Below are 18536 nucleotides of genomic sequence, written 5' to 3'. Positions count from 1 at the left end.
GATGTCAGGATGAAATGAACAAGTGAAGAAAAGAAGGAAAAAGCTGCAGTAAGACTTTGGGGCACCCTATAGCTCAGCCAAGTCTTATCCAGCATTCCGTGTAATGAAAGCCACCCCATAGCTTATAAAATGCAAATGGCCAATGGTATTTTTTAAAGCCTTAAGAGAGCAGGAAATCTCAACTCCTAATAAAGACCCAGTTTACGCAAGAGACGAGATTATGAATGTGCCACAGACAGCGGAGAGCATTTAAATCAGAAAATATTCTGATGAACTCTCAGACTTTGGACCAAGACTTTAAACAAAAGGAAAAGCATTTATGTCTCACGCATTCCATTCAGCACTGTGGCCATTTAAATGCTTCCCCAGTAACCCTTAGACAAGACAAAATCACTTTACACAAAACAGATCACTGGCCTCATAATAACTTAGGGAACTTTCAGAGAGAAGCATACTCAGTGGTGTGTAGAAGTTACTGGGCTTGCATTGAAAGGTGTCTTCCAATGAAATTTATGGAATTTAGAGCAGAAGTCGTTTCAACACTATCTTTTCACTCTAGGACTTACCAACCTCCCCCCTTAACATCCTCAAATTTACTGTCCCGTAGCACAGTATTTGCAGAAGAAGTTGAAATTTGAGTAGGAAACTGATATTTGATTGTACTAAATAGCTACTATTTCATCTACTTTAGTGATACTTTATAACAAGGTTTCTGAACCTCCACACTATTGATATTTGGGTTCCAGTAACTATTTTGTTGTTGCTTTAGTGACACTGGTTTATAACATTGCATCAGATAATTCTGCTGCGGGGCCTCTCCTACCCATTGCAGGGTGTTTGGCAGCATTACTGGTCTCTGTTTACTAGATGCCAGAACACCTTCAACTCAGTTGTGACAACCAAGAAATTCCCCAGCCATTCCCATGTGTCCCCTGGGAGGTAATGTTGCCCCTTGTTGAGAAGAACTGCTCTATAAAAACCTAACAGGCTTGATTAGTAAATGATTCTCCAATCATCTGGCTTGCTATAAAACTTATCTGGATCCCAGAATTATCTTAAGTGTTCCATTTTCCTAGAATCTGTCCCATATTTCTCCAGGCAGAATTAGTCATCTCCCTCTCCATGCCCTGAAGCACCCTACTCAACATTTTATCATGTCTCTATGGATCTTAAGTTAACTGAACATGTCCTCCAACCCTCCACATCAGCCATCACCATATTATCACCACCACTGTTGTCACCATCATCATCTGCCAAGCATGGAAACTTCTCTGTGTGTCTGTCACTGTGGGAATAGTTTTTTTTTAAGATTGTTTTTATTTATTTATGCATACAAGAGCTGGGGTACAGGCCAGAGCTGCAGGGCGGTGAGAGGATTCACCAGAAACAGAGTGGGGAACAGAATAAACCTCACTGAAATACACTGCTGAGGGGAGCAGCAGGCAAAACAGGAGAGGTCTGCTGCATCATGTGGGCCAGTTCCCTGGCCAGGGATCGAACTTGTGCTGCAGTGACTGGCAATAGCTTGATAGTACTGAGACTTTAACCCCTGCACCACGAGGGAGGTCCAGGTTTCTCTTGCATTATCTCCTCTATTGACAACCTAACATTGTTTAACCCATTTCATAGATAGGGAGACAGGGACTCAAGGAGATTAAGTGGCTTTACCTTGTTGCTATAAATTGTTTTCAGATTCATCTTCAGCAGCTGAGACACTCAATGGGAAGATATCTGTTATTGTCATCTTTGCAGCCTTCTTAATTCAAGGTTCCTAGAGCTAAGTCAGTGCTTCGTAAACAATCCATTCAACACTGAGGCACCATCTCAGGTGCTGGAATAGTGAGGAATAAGGCAAGATTCAGGTTCTAGGAGTTTCCTAGGGCAAAGGAAACAATACCCCAAGAGGTCATTTGGTGGAGGCATTGACAGGATGCTTCTGTGAGGGGAGAGGCTGGAGGTGACCCTAGGTTGCCTAGAGCAGGTACACCTGACGATCAGGTAAGGCTGGGAGAGCAGGAGGTGGGGACAGCATTCCTGGCAGGGTAACTGGCCTGGGAAGGAAATTACCATCTAAAATACAGCAACTTGGTGTTGCTGGAATTTGCAATGAATAGCAGGAAGGGGGCAGAAGGAGTAGGACGACCCCCCTTTGGGTGGGGGTGCTAAGCACTCACACACTCTCATGTAGATAAAAGGAGTCCCTGAGAGTTTTAAGCACAGATGACAGTTTCCATTTTGGAAAGAGCTCTGGGGGGAGAGGGGTGAAGGGTTGATTTCAGGGGAGAAAAACTAAGGGCAGAAAGACCATGTGGAGGGTCTTTACAGCAATCCCGACAAGGAGCGGTGGGCTCTGAAACATTTGTTCAGCAAACTTGTTGAAATCTATGTCAATTTGCCATGAGACCATATTTAGAAATGCAACGGGATTCTTGAGTGCAGAATTATTCTTTGAAATTCTCTCCTAAATGTGAGTCAGTTCTCTGGAATGGTGTGACCACAGCCTCTGTGCATCTCTCGTCTCAGAAATGTCCTTCTCATGTTTGGTTCCTCGCTTATCTCTAGGATCCTGGTGAATGTCACCTTCTCAAGCACCCAGCCAGTTTGACTCAGCTGTTAACTTTTTGCAATAGTGTCCTAGAGCCAGCCTGACTGAGTCACACGAGCTGATTGTTAATTTTTCATATGACTGGTGCCACATTGGTAGTTTGATATTGCCAGGTGGGGATGAATATGGAACATGGAAATTGGCAAATGTGGCAGATCAAGCCTTACACACACAGACAGAGCTGGTTGTTGAACACTTACCAGCACACCACTGCTTGTGCAGCTTAAACAGCCTCTTTAACTCTCTCTTTTATGAAGCTTAACTATAATACAAAATTTCTGACTTCAGTGTTTATGTTTATTGTAATTACTATGTATGGTGCAACTACGAATTAAGTATCTACTACAGCTCAGCCCTGTGCTGGAGCCTGGCGTTACCACTGTGAATAAATACACGTGGAGCCCTTCTGCTAACTCCTCTCAAATTAGATAGGAAGCAGAAATCAATCAAATAATAATACAGGTTAAGACAAGACAAAAACTGGGATTGGTGCAACAGAGAATGGCAAGATGGAACAAGGAGTCTATGCTAAGGGGTCCTGATCTACAATGAGACAGGAGGAGCTCCCTAAAGAAGGGACAGTGGAGCCAGATCTCTGCTTGGGAGGGGAGAGGAGAGGAGAGTCTTCCAAGCAGATCAATAGCTTTGAGCCTTTTCTTGAGTTTGCCTTCAGTAGCTCATTCTGACTCAGTAGCGTGGGATCCTAGAATCTACATTTAGAGGAAGCACTCCAAGTGATTCTGATGCACATGGTCTCTTGATCACACTTTGGAGTACTGAGAACATGCAAAGATAGCCAGCGGTTACAGGTAGCCATAATTTTTGAAATATCCATTTCCTGGGAGCACTGCGTGTCAGGTGCTACAGAGTGCTCCCTTGTGTGTGTGCCTCTCCCCACTCGCCTGGTCCCTGCCCTACTCCGGCCATCTGCTCCTCCATCTGCACAATATTTCATTCTCAGTGTCAGCCTGTATGACGTCACCACTCCGTGGCTCTAAGTCCTGGGATGTGTCTTTGCCCTCTCCATAGATGCACCTGCCAGAAAGGCTATGTGGGCGATGGCTCAACATGCTATGGACATATCATGGAGCGACTCCAAGAACTGAATACTGAACCCAGAGGAAAATGGCAAGGAAGGCTGACCTCTTTCCTCTCGCTCCTGGGTACGTGGCTCTGGGTGCAGATGTCCACAGAAAGGGCAGCCCTCTTTGGGCCAAGGGTATCTATAAGTCACAATCATTCAGAAAGTTCTGGGCAGTCTAGGCAAGGCTTGTCAATTGGGGTCAGCCCTTCTAAGGGAGGCCATGCAGGTGAGCTAGGGAAGATAGGCGGTTGTTTCCAAGGGAACAAGCAGGAGTTATTAGCCAAGAAATCCAGCAAGGTGGAGAGCTGAGGACAGGGTCCTGTGGTCACCACCGGCTAACAGGTCTGTAACAACAGTGAGATGGGGCAGCTACTGATGCGTGGGTGACAACCATCCCTCTTTCCCTTGACCTTATGGGGTCCTCAGGTTTGAACCAAAGTTGGCAGGTGGTGGTAGAAATAGAGGGCAAGACCCTCATGCAGGTTCTGTGTTCCTCAACAGAGGTGTCATTTGAATTTGGAGAATAGTCTTGGTTTTGTGAGACCTCTCACGCATGGCCGGGCTTACCATCCCTGGCTCCCTAACCACTAATTGTCTCTAGTGACATGTTCTTCCTCCCTCTCCCCTGTCAGGGTGATCACACAAAACACCCTCATCATTTCCAAATACCCTTTAGGGGACATTACCCCATTCATTGAGAATGAATATTTCCTCCATTCATTGAATGAAATAGTATAGCCGATTGCACGAGACTTTTGATAAAACACAAATTTCATCAGTCAACAGAAAATAAAACACAAACTTCACCAATCAGCAAAAGCCTTAAAATATCAGTCTAGAAGTTATCAGTTACCAACAATGAATTCTCAAAAAAAGCACGGATAGACAAATAAGCGTCTTCAGTGGTATATTCTTGGTGTGAATCTTAACTCACATCCTGCACAAATGTCCTTCTCTATCCAGGATGTTTTACAAGGGACAGGCACTAATGCTTGCCTTAGGCTTCTTTGCGTCCTTTCTTCCAAGAACGCTTAGAATAGCAAATGAAAACAGATGGGGTGACAGAGTGTTCTTTGCAGATTGAGCCCCTCCTACGTTTCCCTGGACAAAATCCTGTCAACCACTCGCCTGCCCCAGCTATAAAGTGCTCGTGCAATCGCCTCCTGTGTGAAAACACAGAACCATCCTGCTCTCCCAGCTTCCTCAGTGGGGAGAAAACAGGACCAGCTCCATATTTTGCAGGTCCCTGTGCAAAATGAAAAATCAGGGTCCTTTGCTGAAAAATTAAACATTTCAAGATGGCAGCAGCACAGCTTTAACCCAGCAGGAGGCTCTTCTGCTGTGACCCGGGAGGGAGCAAGAACTGTGTCTTTGCTCATTGCAGTGTTGACAGCTCAGAAAGTCAGCACAGGGTTAGGGAGATGCTGGGATTGTCTGAGGGGACCGTCACCCCAGCTCTACAGGGCATCTCACCCCAGGACATCCTCGAAGGCAAGGCAAGGCTGCAGGGAAAATCACAAAGAAAAACCTTTTGAGGTCAAGACACCATGGTGCCTTCATTTCACAGAGAGCCTCCAGATTATCAAGGGCCTGCCCATGCCAGTCAGAACAGAGATGCTCTTGATTCAAAGGCCCTAATGGACGACAAGGGCCACGGCCTGACCTTGCTCCTCATGTGCCCTGACTCATTTGCTGTTTTCTTTCCTTTGTGTGTTTCACTTCCTAAGACAAAGTCTATGCATGGCCGCTGAGTAACCTGGGACCATTCACTGTGCTGTTGCCAACAGACAAGGGACCGAAAGGGTTCAATGTGAGTATTTAATATAATTCTATGCTGACGGACTGATTATGAAAAACCCTTAGTAGGCAGTGCTTCTTTTATGTGAAGTGGGAAATCCCCATTTAAATTAACCCTATTGCACAGTATGACTGTACTGTGCTACAGCAGCTCAGACATAGAAGCAGCCTAAATGTCCTTCAGTAGCTGATCAGATCCATGCGCTGTGTCAGTCCATTCTGTGGAATATTACTCAGCCAAAACAAAAGATGAGATGCAGCAATTTACAGCACAAGGAGGGAGCTTGAGGAAATGCCGCGTAGCAAAGCAAGTCAACATTGGCAAAGACAATCACTGTACTTTTATATAGTGGACAATTTAACTAAGTAAAAAATACAAAAAAAAAAATTGGATATTAATAAGTGCCACGAAGGCTCTGAGGCTAGGAGGGAGCAGGGAGGGGGAAAGGAACAGGGGAATATAGGAGATGGTGGTGGGGAAAATGAACAACTAGGGATGGAGAGGTGACAGCTCTAAATAAATCCCTAACAGTAAAGTCAACAAACCAATAAAAAAAAATTTTAACCTAATGATGACAAGGATGGTGAATTTTTGGTGAACTTGTTTTAGCACAAGACAACAACCTTACAGAAAGTGTACAAACTCTACATCCACAAACCAGTGAACTGTCACATAGTGAATGGACTTGCATAGCCTTGGGGCCATTTCCAGCTCTCTGGCAGGTGGGGACCCCATCTGTTCCAGTCACTACCCCTTCAAGGGTGATCACCAGGCTGCTTAGCTGCAGTCACGTGAGGTGTCGGATTTGCACAATGCAAAGGCTTATTTCCTACAGGAAGAAATAAACTAATGTATTAGCAAGACATTTGTTTTTTCATAATATCTCCTAGTTTTAGTAAGTATTATACTTTGTTAAATAACCATAAATACTAACAGTGATCGAAAGAGCATAGTCTCTAACGTGAGCGTTTTCTCAATTACCTGAGAAAATGTCATTTGGGGCATGAAAGTGACAGTGCCTGTGGAGGTGTCCATCGTGATGGCATCAAAACTGTTATATTTGGTTTAATATGACATGTTGATTTGTATAAAATTAGTTAATCTTAAGCCAAGATATTTCATGATAATAATTTTTGCTGTATTGAATGAAAATGTAGTAAATTCCAGAGCTGCTCACTCTGATATGCCACCACGGTTCATCTGCCTGAGTTAAATCTATTCCCTCACATCCCTCTTGTTGCAGAGAAGAATTAGTAAATATCGATGCTTCTGTGCCAGGCACTGGTCATGTGTTCCCTTATTTAATGTATAGATCAAGTTTATATCGAGTTAGTAAAAATTATCTGCCAATGGATTGTTGACAATATAATAGTGACAAAATATAGACTTGACCAAATGGATTACAAACACCCTAATTTTACTCTTTAAAAGTTCACTCCATCCATTTTACTGGCTCCTTTCACATAACTTCATATTTTGCTCCCATCTGCTTCTTGTGCTCAAGATGATTCCTCCCTGTTGGCCGCCTCCCTCCTCAGCTTCTTCCTCCCTCATTGCTTCTCCACCCTCAGGGCTGTGCTCTCCCCACTGTGTGTCTCTGAGCTAGGGCACCCCCTTCTTGACTGGAGGGTATCCTGTGCACAGCCTCCCTGTCTCCAGATGCCCGCTCCCTTAAGGCCTTGCCCAGGGCAGCTTAGCTGGAATAACATCTGCACTGGCATTGATGGATTTCAGCTGAATGTCAGTGCGTCAGAAGCAAATATTATCTTCTCCTTCAAACAACAGAGGAGACTACAGGAACTGACTCTCTTTCCTCAGGTCAAAGAGCTCTTGATGGATCCCAAGGCTGCTCAGTACTTTGTAAAGCTCCACATAATAGCTGGGCAGATGAACACTGAGCAGATGAATAACACAGAGACATTCTATACCTTGACTGGAAAGTCAGGAGAAATCTTTAATGGTGATAAGGTAAGGGGTTCTTAGTTTTTTTCCTCCTAGAAGGAACTGTCCACTGAATATGCATATCAGCCTCTCTCTTCATGTTTGCAACTGTGGAAGATTCTTTCCTTATTGTTGCTTATCAAAGCACTTCCCTCTGTAGGAAGAAGCAGAGAGCAACGCCAGAAAGGATCAGTAGGAGGGGGTTGGGCTGTCACAGAAAGAGGGCTGTAAGTTATCTGATTTTGCACTGGTCTGAATTAGTTTGTGAGGCAACCAGCGTTCAGTTGCCAGCAGGAAGGAAAAACTCTGCTATAAACCGGTTTCCTGGAAGCATCAGCACAAAGCCAGATCAGCATTCTCCTAGGAAAGGAAATGGGTTATGTTTGTTTTAGATTGCTGGAGTTTATCCATCCTCTCTATCACTCCTAATGCCATTAATTCTGTTTTGTTTTTTAAATAAAACTATGCTCCTTCCCTTTTACGAGTAACTCTTTTTATGACTTTATTGAGCTAGAGGGCAAGTGATGAATCAGCAGAATATGCATGTGTGGGTTTGTGGGTTTTGATCTCTACTGTTGTAATTCACCAAATACCAGTACTTGATAAGTTACTGAGTATGTGACAGAGGTACTGGGGTAAACCTACATTTGCATTATATAAGACTCGGATAGATGGATAGATGGACGGTTGGATGGTTGGATGGATGGATAGATAGATAGATAGATAGATAGATAGATAGATAGATAGATAGATAGATAGATAGATAGATGATAGATAGATAGATAAAAGTGTGGCTTCATTTCTCACAAAATATGCATTCACTCATTCAATACATATTCAATACATATTTACTAAGTCTGTAACTTACAGTAACCACATGGGATGAAGAAGGAATTAGCCTCAGTCATTCATTCAACAGTGTGTCTTACTGTGTGCCTTCATGAGCAAAACAATAAAGGAGGTGCTAAATTTAAAGTAAATTGAATAATATTGCCCTTTTAGATCTTGCAGTCTTGGGGGAGACTTACAATGCCTTGTTCATATTTAGCGATTACTGGTTGTAACCAGTGAGTTCACAATGATCCTGTTTGATCTTAATGGAAAACCTGTGAAGCCAACCAAGCAAATGCCACCATCCCCATTTTAAGGATGATCACACAGCCAGTAAGCAGCAGAATTTAAGGACTCAGGACTCCTAATCCAGTGCTCACTCCTTCAAGGACACTACAATGACTTAATTTTTCCTTCGCGACTTAGGACAATCAACTGAAGCTTAAACTCTATGGAGGCAAAAAGAAGGTTAAAATTATCCAGGGGAACATAGTAGCTTCCAACGGGCTTGTGCACTTTCTCGACAGAGCCCTGGACAACATGGTGCCCACATTTGAGAGCAACACTGAGGTGAGATACTGCAGGTAAAAATGATGTCAACCCCAATCCACCTTCCTTTGTTCCCTGGAGAGTCACATCCAAGAAGGAGGATGCCAGCACTTGGTGTTGGTCCATTTGTTTCAATCATGAGGAAGATGAGATAATTTGTGTTTGAGACAGAATTCTGAGAAGCAGTAGGTATAGGAAAGATCTTGATTTTATCCTGTTTTGTGAGCACATCCGACACCTCAATCCAGAGACCAGTTATCATGAAAATTTATCCCTTCAGTTTTATGGAGCAGGGCAATCGTCACTGTGATAAAATTTATTCCTCCTCATGTCACCAAAGGCTAATTCAGAACCTGCAGGTATCAGTTACTGTTTCCATAACAACAAAAACCTTTGCATAAACATTGTATTGGCCAGGTCCTTTTATATCTATCTTATTTACATATAGATCCTGCTATCTGCCTTTTAATATTGGTGTGTCTATTTCCTAAACCACCTGATTTTTAAAATGATCTTTAAGCAAAATGTCTCTTTTTAGCAAACCATAATGACAATGCTGCAACCAAGATATAGCAAGTTCAGATTTTTGCTAGAGGTATGTACTTCCCTTGATTTTCTTTTTAAAAAAATATTTTATGTTCAGTCCTTTGTAAAAATTAACAGTTATTGCATATAAATACAGTTGACCCTGATATGTGGAGGCTAAAGAACCAAGTCCCATGCAGTCGAAAACTCCCCCAAAATTTTCCCATTAATAGCCTGTTGTTAATAGCCTAATGGGTAACATAAATAACTAAACATATTTTGTATGTAGTATATATTATCTACTGTACCCTTACAATAAGGTAAACTAAAGAAAATGTTAGTAGGAAAATTATAAGTAGGTCATCATCATGCCTTTCATTCTTGTAGTGTCTTTGTTGAATAGGCTAAGACAGGAGAAGGAACCGTGTTGAAGAAAACTTACATATCAGTGGGTCCTGGGACTTTAAACGCATGTGGTTCAAAGACCAACTGTACTTGCTGAGGAAATACTGCAAATGTCTCTCTGAGATAGGATGCAGATATAAAATTTCATTTCTCAAATGCAGAAGACCAATGTGGGACATGCTTTAGAGGATGCTGAGGTTGGCGGACCATACACCATTTTTGTTCCAAGTAATGACGCATTGAACTCCATGAAGGATGGGGCTCTTGATTACCTCCTTTCTCCTGAGGTATTGTATCCTTGTTCCTCAGATGGCACGTGTGAGCATCAGCACCTCCGGTGCCTGCATGCAGGCTTTTCCTAAACTAGTGATGAGGCAGTGACTGAGAGTTTGCACAAATTGTGAGGCGTATATCCTACCTTGGACATGTCTTTAAAATTAAGTGTTATCACTCATAAAATGAGTCAGTAGTATCCCCACCTCACAGGGCTGTTGGGAGGATGAAATAAGATGTATATTTAGTGTTTTCAGAATAGCCCCACACAAAGTAGGAATTTAGTGAATGTTAGCAGGTTGGGGGGTGGGATTTTTGTCACTTGGCAAAGTGACAAAACAGATTATGAGTCATCTGTTTTTCTGGACTAAATGTCCAAAGTCATTTGAGGGGGGCTTCCACAGAGGGGAAGAGTTGTGTTTTCTTCATTGACTAAAGAAGTTTTTGCACTCTTTTGCAGGGGTCTCGGAAGCTTCTGGAACTCGTCAGATACCACATTGTCCCATTTACCCAGGTTAGTCCCACATTTCTTGCTATATTTTTTATTTTTTTTTATAAGATTTATTTATTTATTTATACAAGCACTGGGTACAGTCAGAAGCATGGGAAGGTGAGAGAATTCACCAGAGCCAGAGGGGAGAGCAGAGCAGGCAGACTGAGGAAACACACGGCTGAGGGGAGCAGCAGGCGTCAGGAGAGGTCTACGCGCCATGTGGGACCCTCGCCTGGTTGCTGGGAATTGAACCAGCGCTGCAGAGGCTGTGGGCAGCTTTGCAACCCAGCGCTCAACCGCTGCGCCACAGGGGAGGCCCTCTTGCTATATTTTTTATCTTGCTGTCAGATATCTGACCTGATCTTCAATTGCAATATTTTAGTGATAGAAGAGATGACAGTTGTTCTTTATCTGTAGCTCTGAGCATACCCTTGGCCATGAAATGTGAGCCCATTATCAAATAAACATTTTCCAGCGAGGACTTTTGGGAAGTGGGGTTGTTTGTTGTTCTAAATATCTGTCTCTGTTGTCCTATTTTTGTTGTAGCTTGACGTGGGCACGCTCATTTCCACCCCTCACATCAGAAGCATGGCCAACCAGATCATAGAGTTCAACACAGCTGACAATGTAGGTGTCATTATTCACAGGTGTCTTTGCTCTGCATGTGGTTTTTCATAGGATTATCCTACCTTTCCACTAACTCATAAGCTTAAAATAAAATCTTAATGATTTTTTTTCATTTATTTATTATTCAGCATCAAATATCTGCTGAGCAAATACAAGTGTGACAGTGTGAACTAGATATAAAGGCTAAAGCAGTGAAAAAGACAAGCTTATATCTCAGTAAGGAAAATATACTTTACACAATGATTTGGCAACCAGTCAGTGGCTCAATGACCACTGTAATAAGTTCCACCAAAAGAAAGTTAAGAGGGTTATGAAAGTTCACAATAGGACACTGAGCAAGTCTGGGAATGTAGAGGTCTTCATTGTGGAGGGGATGCTTAGCCAAGAGTAGAGTGGTCCTAGGCAGAGATGAGTGGAAGAGTGTTTCAGGCAGAAGAGAGAGGATGTACTAAGGTCCTGAGGCAAAAGGAACCATGACATCTAAGAAACTAAAAGAAGGCCGATTGTGTGGTTACACCCTTTGGGTTGTATGATCAGCACAAGTCTGGCAGTGGGGAAATAATGCCTCCTATTGCTGCTGCTCATCACAATCATTCATCCTCTCAAATACCTACTGAGTGCCAGACACCGCTGTCAGTCTTAAAGATAGGCAATGGACAAGGAGACAAAGTCCCTGATTGCACGGAACTTCCATTCTAGTAAACAGAAGGGTTGACAATAAGCAAATTAAATAAGCAAAAATGTTACATATTAGAGAGCAGTGAATACTAAAGAGAAATACTGCCAAGCAAGGAAGGAGACTTGAAAGCAAAAATGGGGCTGACATTTTAGATAAAATGTCCCAAGTAATCCTCATGAAGAAGAAAACAACATCTGTGCAAAGAACTGAAGGAGAGGGAGGTATGTGACTGTCTGGGAAAGGGCTTTCCAGAAAAAGCAAGTGCAAAAGCATAAGGCAAGAAGCATACCTAGCCTGACAGAGGAGCACCAAGGCCTGTGTCTGGAAAGACTGAATGCAAGGGAGAGAGGCAGGAGGAGAGGACAAGGAGTAAGAGGGTGAAAGACAGGTCGAGACAGGGAATGGGTGACTTAAGAACTCAGGCTAAGAATGGAGGCTCTTACTTTGCATGAGATAAGATGCCATTGAAGAGCGGTGAGCAGTGGAATGACGCATCTCTGAGGAAGACTGGTTAGGAGTTGATTGCAATAATCCAGAGAACGCTGTGACTCAGACCAGGATGGTAGCAGGGGCATGGGAAACATGGCTAAATTCAACAGGTATTTTGAAGGTAGGCCCAACAGAATTTGCTGAGGGATTGGATGCGGCAGGAAGAGAGAGGTCATAAGGTTCTGACTTGAGCAACCAGAAGGATGGATTTGCCATTAATGCTGAAGTTAGAGCAGACTAGGGGGAAGTGGAGGTCAGAATTATTTGCTAATTTGTTCCTTTTCTGCTCCTCTCCTACTACTAAACAGGAACTTTTCTGTTTGTTCACTGATACATCCCCCACACGAAGGCAGAGTTTAATATAAAGTCAAGTGAATTTGAATAAATGGTTCCCCGTTTCACCACAGAGGAGTCCAACAATCTGCCCAAGTTCTCCTAGCAAATAGATTGTAGATCTGGAAAAGTTATACTTTCTCCAGAGTCCGGTACCTACTAGGACCATTTCTGCAAAGACATCCTTGTCTGGTGTCAGTCAAGAATTCACTTGACCAACTCACCGACTCACCTTTTCCTGACAGCCACACCCCTTCTAATAGCCATCTCCCAGCCAATGAAAAGTGCATCTTTCACTCAATGAAAAACTGAAACTTCTTTAGAGAGAGAACCATCGTCCAGGTCTGCCCGGGAGACCACTGCCACCCTGGCAGAGAAAATGAAAGACATTGCTTCTTTCCAGGGACAGATTCTGGCAAATAATGTGACAATGGAAGAAATTGAGGTCGCTGCCAAAAATGGCCGAATTTACACACTGACTGGAGTTCTTATTCCTCCCTCCATCGTCCCAATTCTGCCTCACCGATGTGATGAGACCAAGAGAGAAATGAAACTGGTAAGGAGACTAGGAAAATAAATAAGCATCTGCAAACAGCCCCTTGAAACAGCGTTCCTTCCTCTCACAATTCTGAGGAAACTGGCAGGGAGTTTTACACAGGATGCTTATCCCAGAGGGCTTCTGTGTTCAGGAAGAGACAAGCAGGCCTGAGGTCTTAGCTCACAAAATGTTATCCAAAATTTCCTTGGTGGGGTGGGGGAGGTAGAAAACTGGGTGGGGGGGGGGTTACACAAAAATAGAGGTTACGAGGGTATATTAGTTTTCTAGAACTGCTGTAGCAAATTACCAAAAACTGGGTGACTTAAAGCCCCAGTCCTCTCAGAGTTCTGCAGACACACATTTGAAATCAGGGTATTAGTGTTAATAATAGCATGCTCCTGCGGTTGAGCGCTGGGCTGCAAAGCTGCTAGCAGCCTCTGCAGTGCTGGTTCGATCCCGGCCGCCAGCTAGGGTCCCACATAGTGTGCAGACCTCTCCTGCTGCGCCCGCTGTCCCCTCAGCAGTGTATTTCGTCAGTCTGCCTGTTCTGTTCCCTGCTCTGGCTCTGGTGAATTCTCTCACCCTCCTGCGCTTCTGACTGTACCCAGTGCTTGTATAAATAAATAAATCAATCTTTTAAAAATATATAAATAAATAAATAAAATTAAAAAAAATAATAGCATGCTCCTGCTGAAGCTTCAGGGAAAAGGGGGTCCTTCTTTGCTTCTTCCCAGCATCTACGCCTGCAGGAGATCCTTGGCATTCCTTGGCTTGTAGGTGCCCCTCCCCACAAGGCTCTGCCTCTGTCCCTGTGTACCCTTGTCCCTGCGTGTGACGCTGTGTGTCCCTTTACTTCTTGCAGGGACACCAGTGGTTAGATTCAGAGACTGCTCAAGTCCAGTGTGACCTCATCTTAACCAGTCACCTGTTCAAAGACTGATTTCCAAATGAAATCACAATCTGAGTGTCAGGAAAACGTGAATTTGGGCGGAACAGCATTCAAGGGCCCATCTTCTATGTCTCCCCTTCCCTGCCCCCATCACTGGCCCTGCTCCAGGCCTCTCTAAGAAGTACTTACAAGTAGAAGCTCTGGTCCAGCTAATCAACCATCTTTCTGCACTTTTTATCAAATACCAAACTTTCTGTTTGCCTGTGAGCTTGTGTCCCCTCTAGCGGTCCTTTCCTGTTCCCACAGCAACACTTTTGGCTCAGCCAGTTTTTTCAGAGGACCTCAAATTTCAACACTGCTATACATTGATCTTTCAGCTCCCCATAGAAACCATAACCCCTAAATTACAGCAATAATAGGTCTGGGTCTTTCTTTTCAGGACACTTCAAGACATCTTTAATGAGTGTTCTCAAACTATCCTTGGAACCTAGATATTGAGCAAGAAATATTGGGCTGAGGTGATAGATTTTTTTTATTTTGTTAATCCCTCTTCTTGACATGAAGGCTGGAAACAGCTAATTGTGTCCCTAGTGCAGAATTGCGACTGATTCTTTTGATTCCAGATTTCTTAGTTGATGTGCTGTCTCTGATCTCTTGGAGGCTCTTCTGATGGAGCTAGCCCTCCCTGCCAGTCATGTACTACCTGGGGGATTGGATGCAACTCTGAGCACCCCTTTTTAAGAGCAGCAGAAAGTCAGTTTCCCAGTCGCTGGCAGTGATTTAGAGTCGGTTCATTCTTTGAAAAAAACATTTGCAGGTGCATCACCTGCCTTACACACCAGGGTGAAGATCAAAACAGGAGAGATGAGCAGAGTCTCATCTCTTATCCCAAAGATAAAAGTGTGAGGAAAATAGGGCCTCTGCAGGAACGCGTCATGGTTGCCGATGAGACTCCTGAGTTGCCCCATCTTGGGGAAGGGAAGAGCAGGGCGGACAGCAGCCCTCGAAGACTGTCTTGTTACAGGGTTGCTCTGTTCCAGTTTGTTCCAAAATTGGTTCTCTGCCTTCCCAAAGAACAGAATCAAAATGTGGGTTTGAGCTACAACCCAAAGAAGTGTGGCTAGACTAGGAAAAGCTTCCCCCTAGCTGCCTTAGAATGGAGTCTTCTTTTACTATTTCCCTTGGGTTTAAAGTCCTGTCCATCTGCTCTGTATGGTTTAGGGTGGTTTCTATTAGGTCTATTAAAAGCACAGGTGCATTTTCTGGAAAGTGTATTTAGAATTAGCAAGGGGTAGGAGCGGCTGACACCTTCTAGATGTTTCTGCTTTCACCAGGTTGGACCCACAGTTGCCTTTGACGATGTGGGCTTTATAATGTAATATAAGCAACACTATGTACTTGTTAGGGTCCCTGGAGGAAACAGAATTCACCCTGCTGGTTCAAATGAAGCAAGCTTTATGGAGGAACTTCTATAGATGGGTGGGTAGGAAGCAAACAAGTTACGCTGCTCATCAAGGGCGAAGCAATGGCCACATCACCACCCAGCTGAGGGCCAAAGAACTGGAGGAGGGTTGGAATGGCCCGACCTCAGGAAGGTGCAAAGTGTGGAAGAAGTGACATTGGCCGGGAGTCATCGGGATAGATGCCCGTGCAGAGAGGAAGCAGGAGAAAAATACCCTGACCTTGCTCTCCTCCTTCTCCCCAAGATCCCATTGGTACTGAATGGAAGTGGCCAAGGGAGCCCAAGAGACCTGGGAGTCAGTGAAGGAGGACAGAGGGGGCAGGACTGTTACTCTAGTAGAACCCCAAACAAGGCAGCATGTGAGGCCAGGCAGGGAGGTCCCCTGCTCCTGCTTACAGCGAACCCCACCCTGATCCTCTGTCTTCCCTTCCAGAGCACTTGTAGGAGCTGCTCCGTGGTGTACTGGAGCAGGTGTCCTGCTGACTCCGAGCCCACGGTGAGTGTGACAACTCTGGGAAGCCACACGTCACTTGGGCGAGCCTACTGGCGTGGCTTCTTATCTGTTCTACCTTCCCTCTTCAAAGATTTTCATTCTCACTGGACTCATATAAGTTCTTAGCCTCATGTAAGTTCTTAGCTCTCTATGGAGAGCAATAGAAAGAGAGCCCACAAATCTATGTTTGAATCCTTGCTTATTAACCCCAAGTAAGTCATTTTACTTTTTTTAATCTAATTTTCTTCATCTATTAGTAATAATAACAGAATTGCTATTATTCACTGCAGGATGGGCAAAGATAAAAACCCAAGTCAAGTAGCTACTTGGTAAATGTCCACTGCTTCTCTCTACTTCTCTCTCTTAAATCCAGTGATTGTGTGGGGGAAGCAAAACCTTATATCCACCCTCCTAGGGTCTCAGCTGAGTCTGAGCATTAAATTATCACAAGACAGATTAGCAGGAGAAAAGGACACACAGAGGTAGGTCCGAACACTTAGCTGGGGGTTTCCAAAGGAAAATGACACCCAAAAAGCGGCGAAACCCAGGTGCTTATCTAATAGCTTAAATAGAGGGTGACAATTATGGAAAAGTGACAAAAATGGCTGGAAGAGAAAAGAAAGAATGGTTATTGTAACAAGGCCTAATTGTACAATTCTTTCTTGGCTTCAACTCCTTGTCTCTGGTGATAAGATGTTTCTTTCCTCCTGGTACAGGGAGGATTAGCTTCTGTTTTCAGAAAGAGAAAGGGCGACCAAAGTGTCCCTTTTTCTTTATATATTTTTTACATCACTGTTCATTTTTCAACAATGTTTGCTCCCCCCTCCCCCAGGTGCAGTCCTCATAGAGTTTCCTTCACCAATGCACCCAGCACCATCACCTCAGTCCCCTGTGCTCCTCCCTTGCTCCCTCTGATCCCTCTCCCTCCTCCTCCCCTGCAGGATGTCTCTGATTTATAATTGCCTATTTGTTTTTGTTTTGTTGTGTTGTGTTTTGTATTGTTATTATTTTTCCCCTGAGCTACCCAATGGACACAAAAACATTGATTCAAAAGAATACCTGCACCCCTATGTTTATTGCAGCACTCTTTATAATAAGTAAAACCTGGAAACAACCCAAATGCCCAAAATAGATGACTGCATCAAGAAGATGTGGTACATATACACAATGGAATATTACTCAGCAATCAAAAAGGATAAACTCATGCCATTCGTAGCAACATGGATGGAGCTGGAAGGAATTATGCTCAGTGATATAAGTCAGAAGGAAAAAGAAAAATATTGGATGGTTTCACTTATAGAGAAATATAGGGGAACCAAGAAGACATCAGGGGAAAAGTGTCCCTTTTTTATCTACTGTTTTTCAAGTACCTTTAGCTCAAAATATTCCTTCTGCCGAAGGGACAGACTCAGAGATGACATATTTGGACACCTCATTTGTACTTGCTCTTCCCAAAGGGAGTGTGAGAAATAAGAGGCTATGTATTCAAGCATGTTTGAATTCCACACACATCTATTGAGGATCGTAGAGCTAATTCTGGGGACAGAAAGAGGAATAAGGTGGTTTGGTTTGGTTTGGTTTGGTTTTTGTCTGGAGAAGCTCTAATCTAAAAAGGAAAACAGATAGTGGCACAGCAGCCCATCGTCCTGTGTCAAGCACAAAGTGTTCTGAATTCAAATTAAGGATAAAAATGTCTGCCTCTAAGTTTGTCCAAAGAAAGAACTTCCCATTCAGAAGATCCATTGACCTCTACATCACATCACTGCAGAAGGTGATGAGCTCTTTGATGCAATCCCACGGGAAAGTGTTTCATACAGAAAAGCATAAAAATTAAATAGGCACAGGGATATTTGAGCAACTTGCTCAGGGGCACCATCACCCAGTCTTCCTGGGCGTTCCTTCTTTAATGACCTGAAATTCCTTCGAGTAGGTAAAATCCTAGAGTGTGATAACCTGTGTAGTTCTCATTTCTTTCTTCTTGAGCAAGAGCCTAAGATGAAGGGATGAGGTAGGCCTCGAATGCAGATTGCAATGCTTCTTCCAAATGGCTTCCTTTCAGACACTCTTCAGACACAAGTGTGTCTATCTTGGCAAACTAAGAAATCTGAAGATCGGCTGTGCCAGATACTGCAATGCCACCGTGAAGGTGAGGAGTATGGTGACCAGCGGGTAGGGGTGGGGGCCACCCAGCCTACTGAGGCCCCACAGAAGGCAGCAGGGCCAGGCAGCTCATGTTGCCTGCGGGCCTCGACGACGTCTTCCTGCGGGGGACTCAAGGGTAGACTTTCTACACAGCAGCCAGGTCACCCCCCAGGCCATCCATCCTTCCCACGTCCCCGCGTGGCCAGCTCTGCCAGCGTCTCTGACCACCCCTTACCTGCACTCCCGTGACAGAGCGTGTGCCAGTGCCCTCCCTCCCCTGGCTGCGCCTTCGGGTTTTCTTGAGACTTTATCTTCTTCCAAGTCTCCACTTAACCGTCACCTCCTCCGTCACCACCCCTCTCTGCTGTAGCCTCCCCCAG

General features: G+C 44.0%; 1 protein-coding gene across 1 annotated transcript in view; it reads left to right on the top strand.

Annotated features, from left to right (window-relative positions):
- STAB2 (stabilin 2) overlaps window positions 1-18536 on the top strand; it is a gene marked incomplete at its 3' end in the record, with an annotated part of 108588 nt that overhangs the window by 25404 nt on the left and 64648 nt on the right. Inside the window, exons 10-18 of the mRNA XM_084255091.1 lie at window positions 3635-3768; window positions 5417-5499; window positions 7306-7455; window positions 8686-8829; window positions 9347-9403; window positions 9900-10025; window positions 13036-13188; window positions 15955-16017; window positions 18074-18160. Of these exons, the coding sequence (XP_084111217.1) occupies window positions 3635-3768; window positions 5417-5499; window positions 7306-7455; window positions 8686-8829; window positions 9347-9403; window positions 9900-10025; window positions 13036-13188; window positions 15955-16017; window positions 18074-18160 (997 nt within the window). The remainder of the gene's footprint in view (window positions 1-3634; window positions 3769-5416; window positions 5500-7305; window positions 7456-8685; window positions 8830-9346; window positions 9404-9899; window positions 10026-13035; window positions 13189-15954; window positions 16018-18073; window positions 18161-18536) is intronic.

This window comes from Talpa europaea (assembly GCF_964194135.1).
Source record: "Talpa europaea genome assembly, chromosome: 15".
Lineage (NCBI taxonomy): Eukaryota > Metazoa > Chordata > Mammalia > Eulipotyphla > Talpidae > Talpa > Talpa europaea.
Note: the sequence above shows the minus strand (reverse complement) of the source record. Positions and strands in the feature narration are given on the sequence as shown.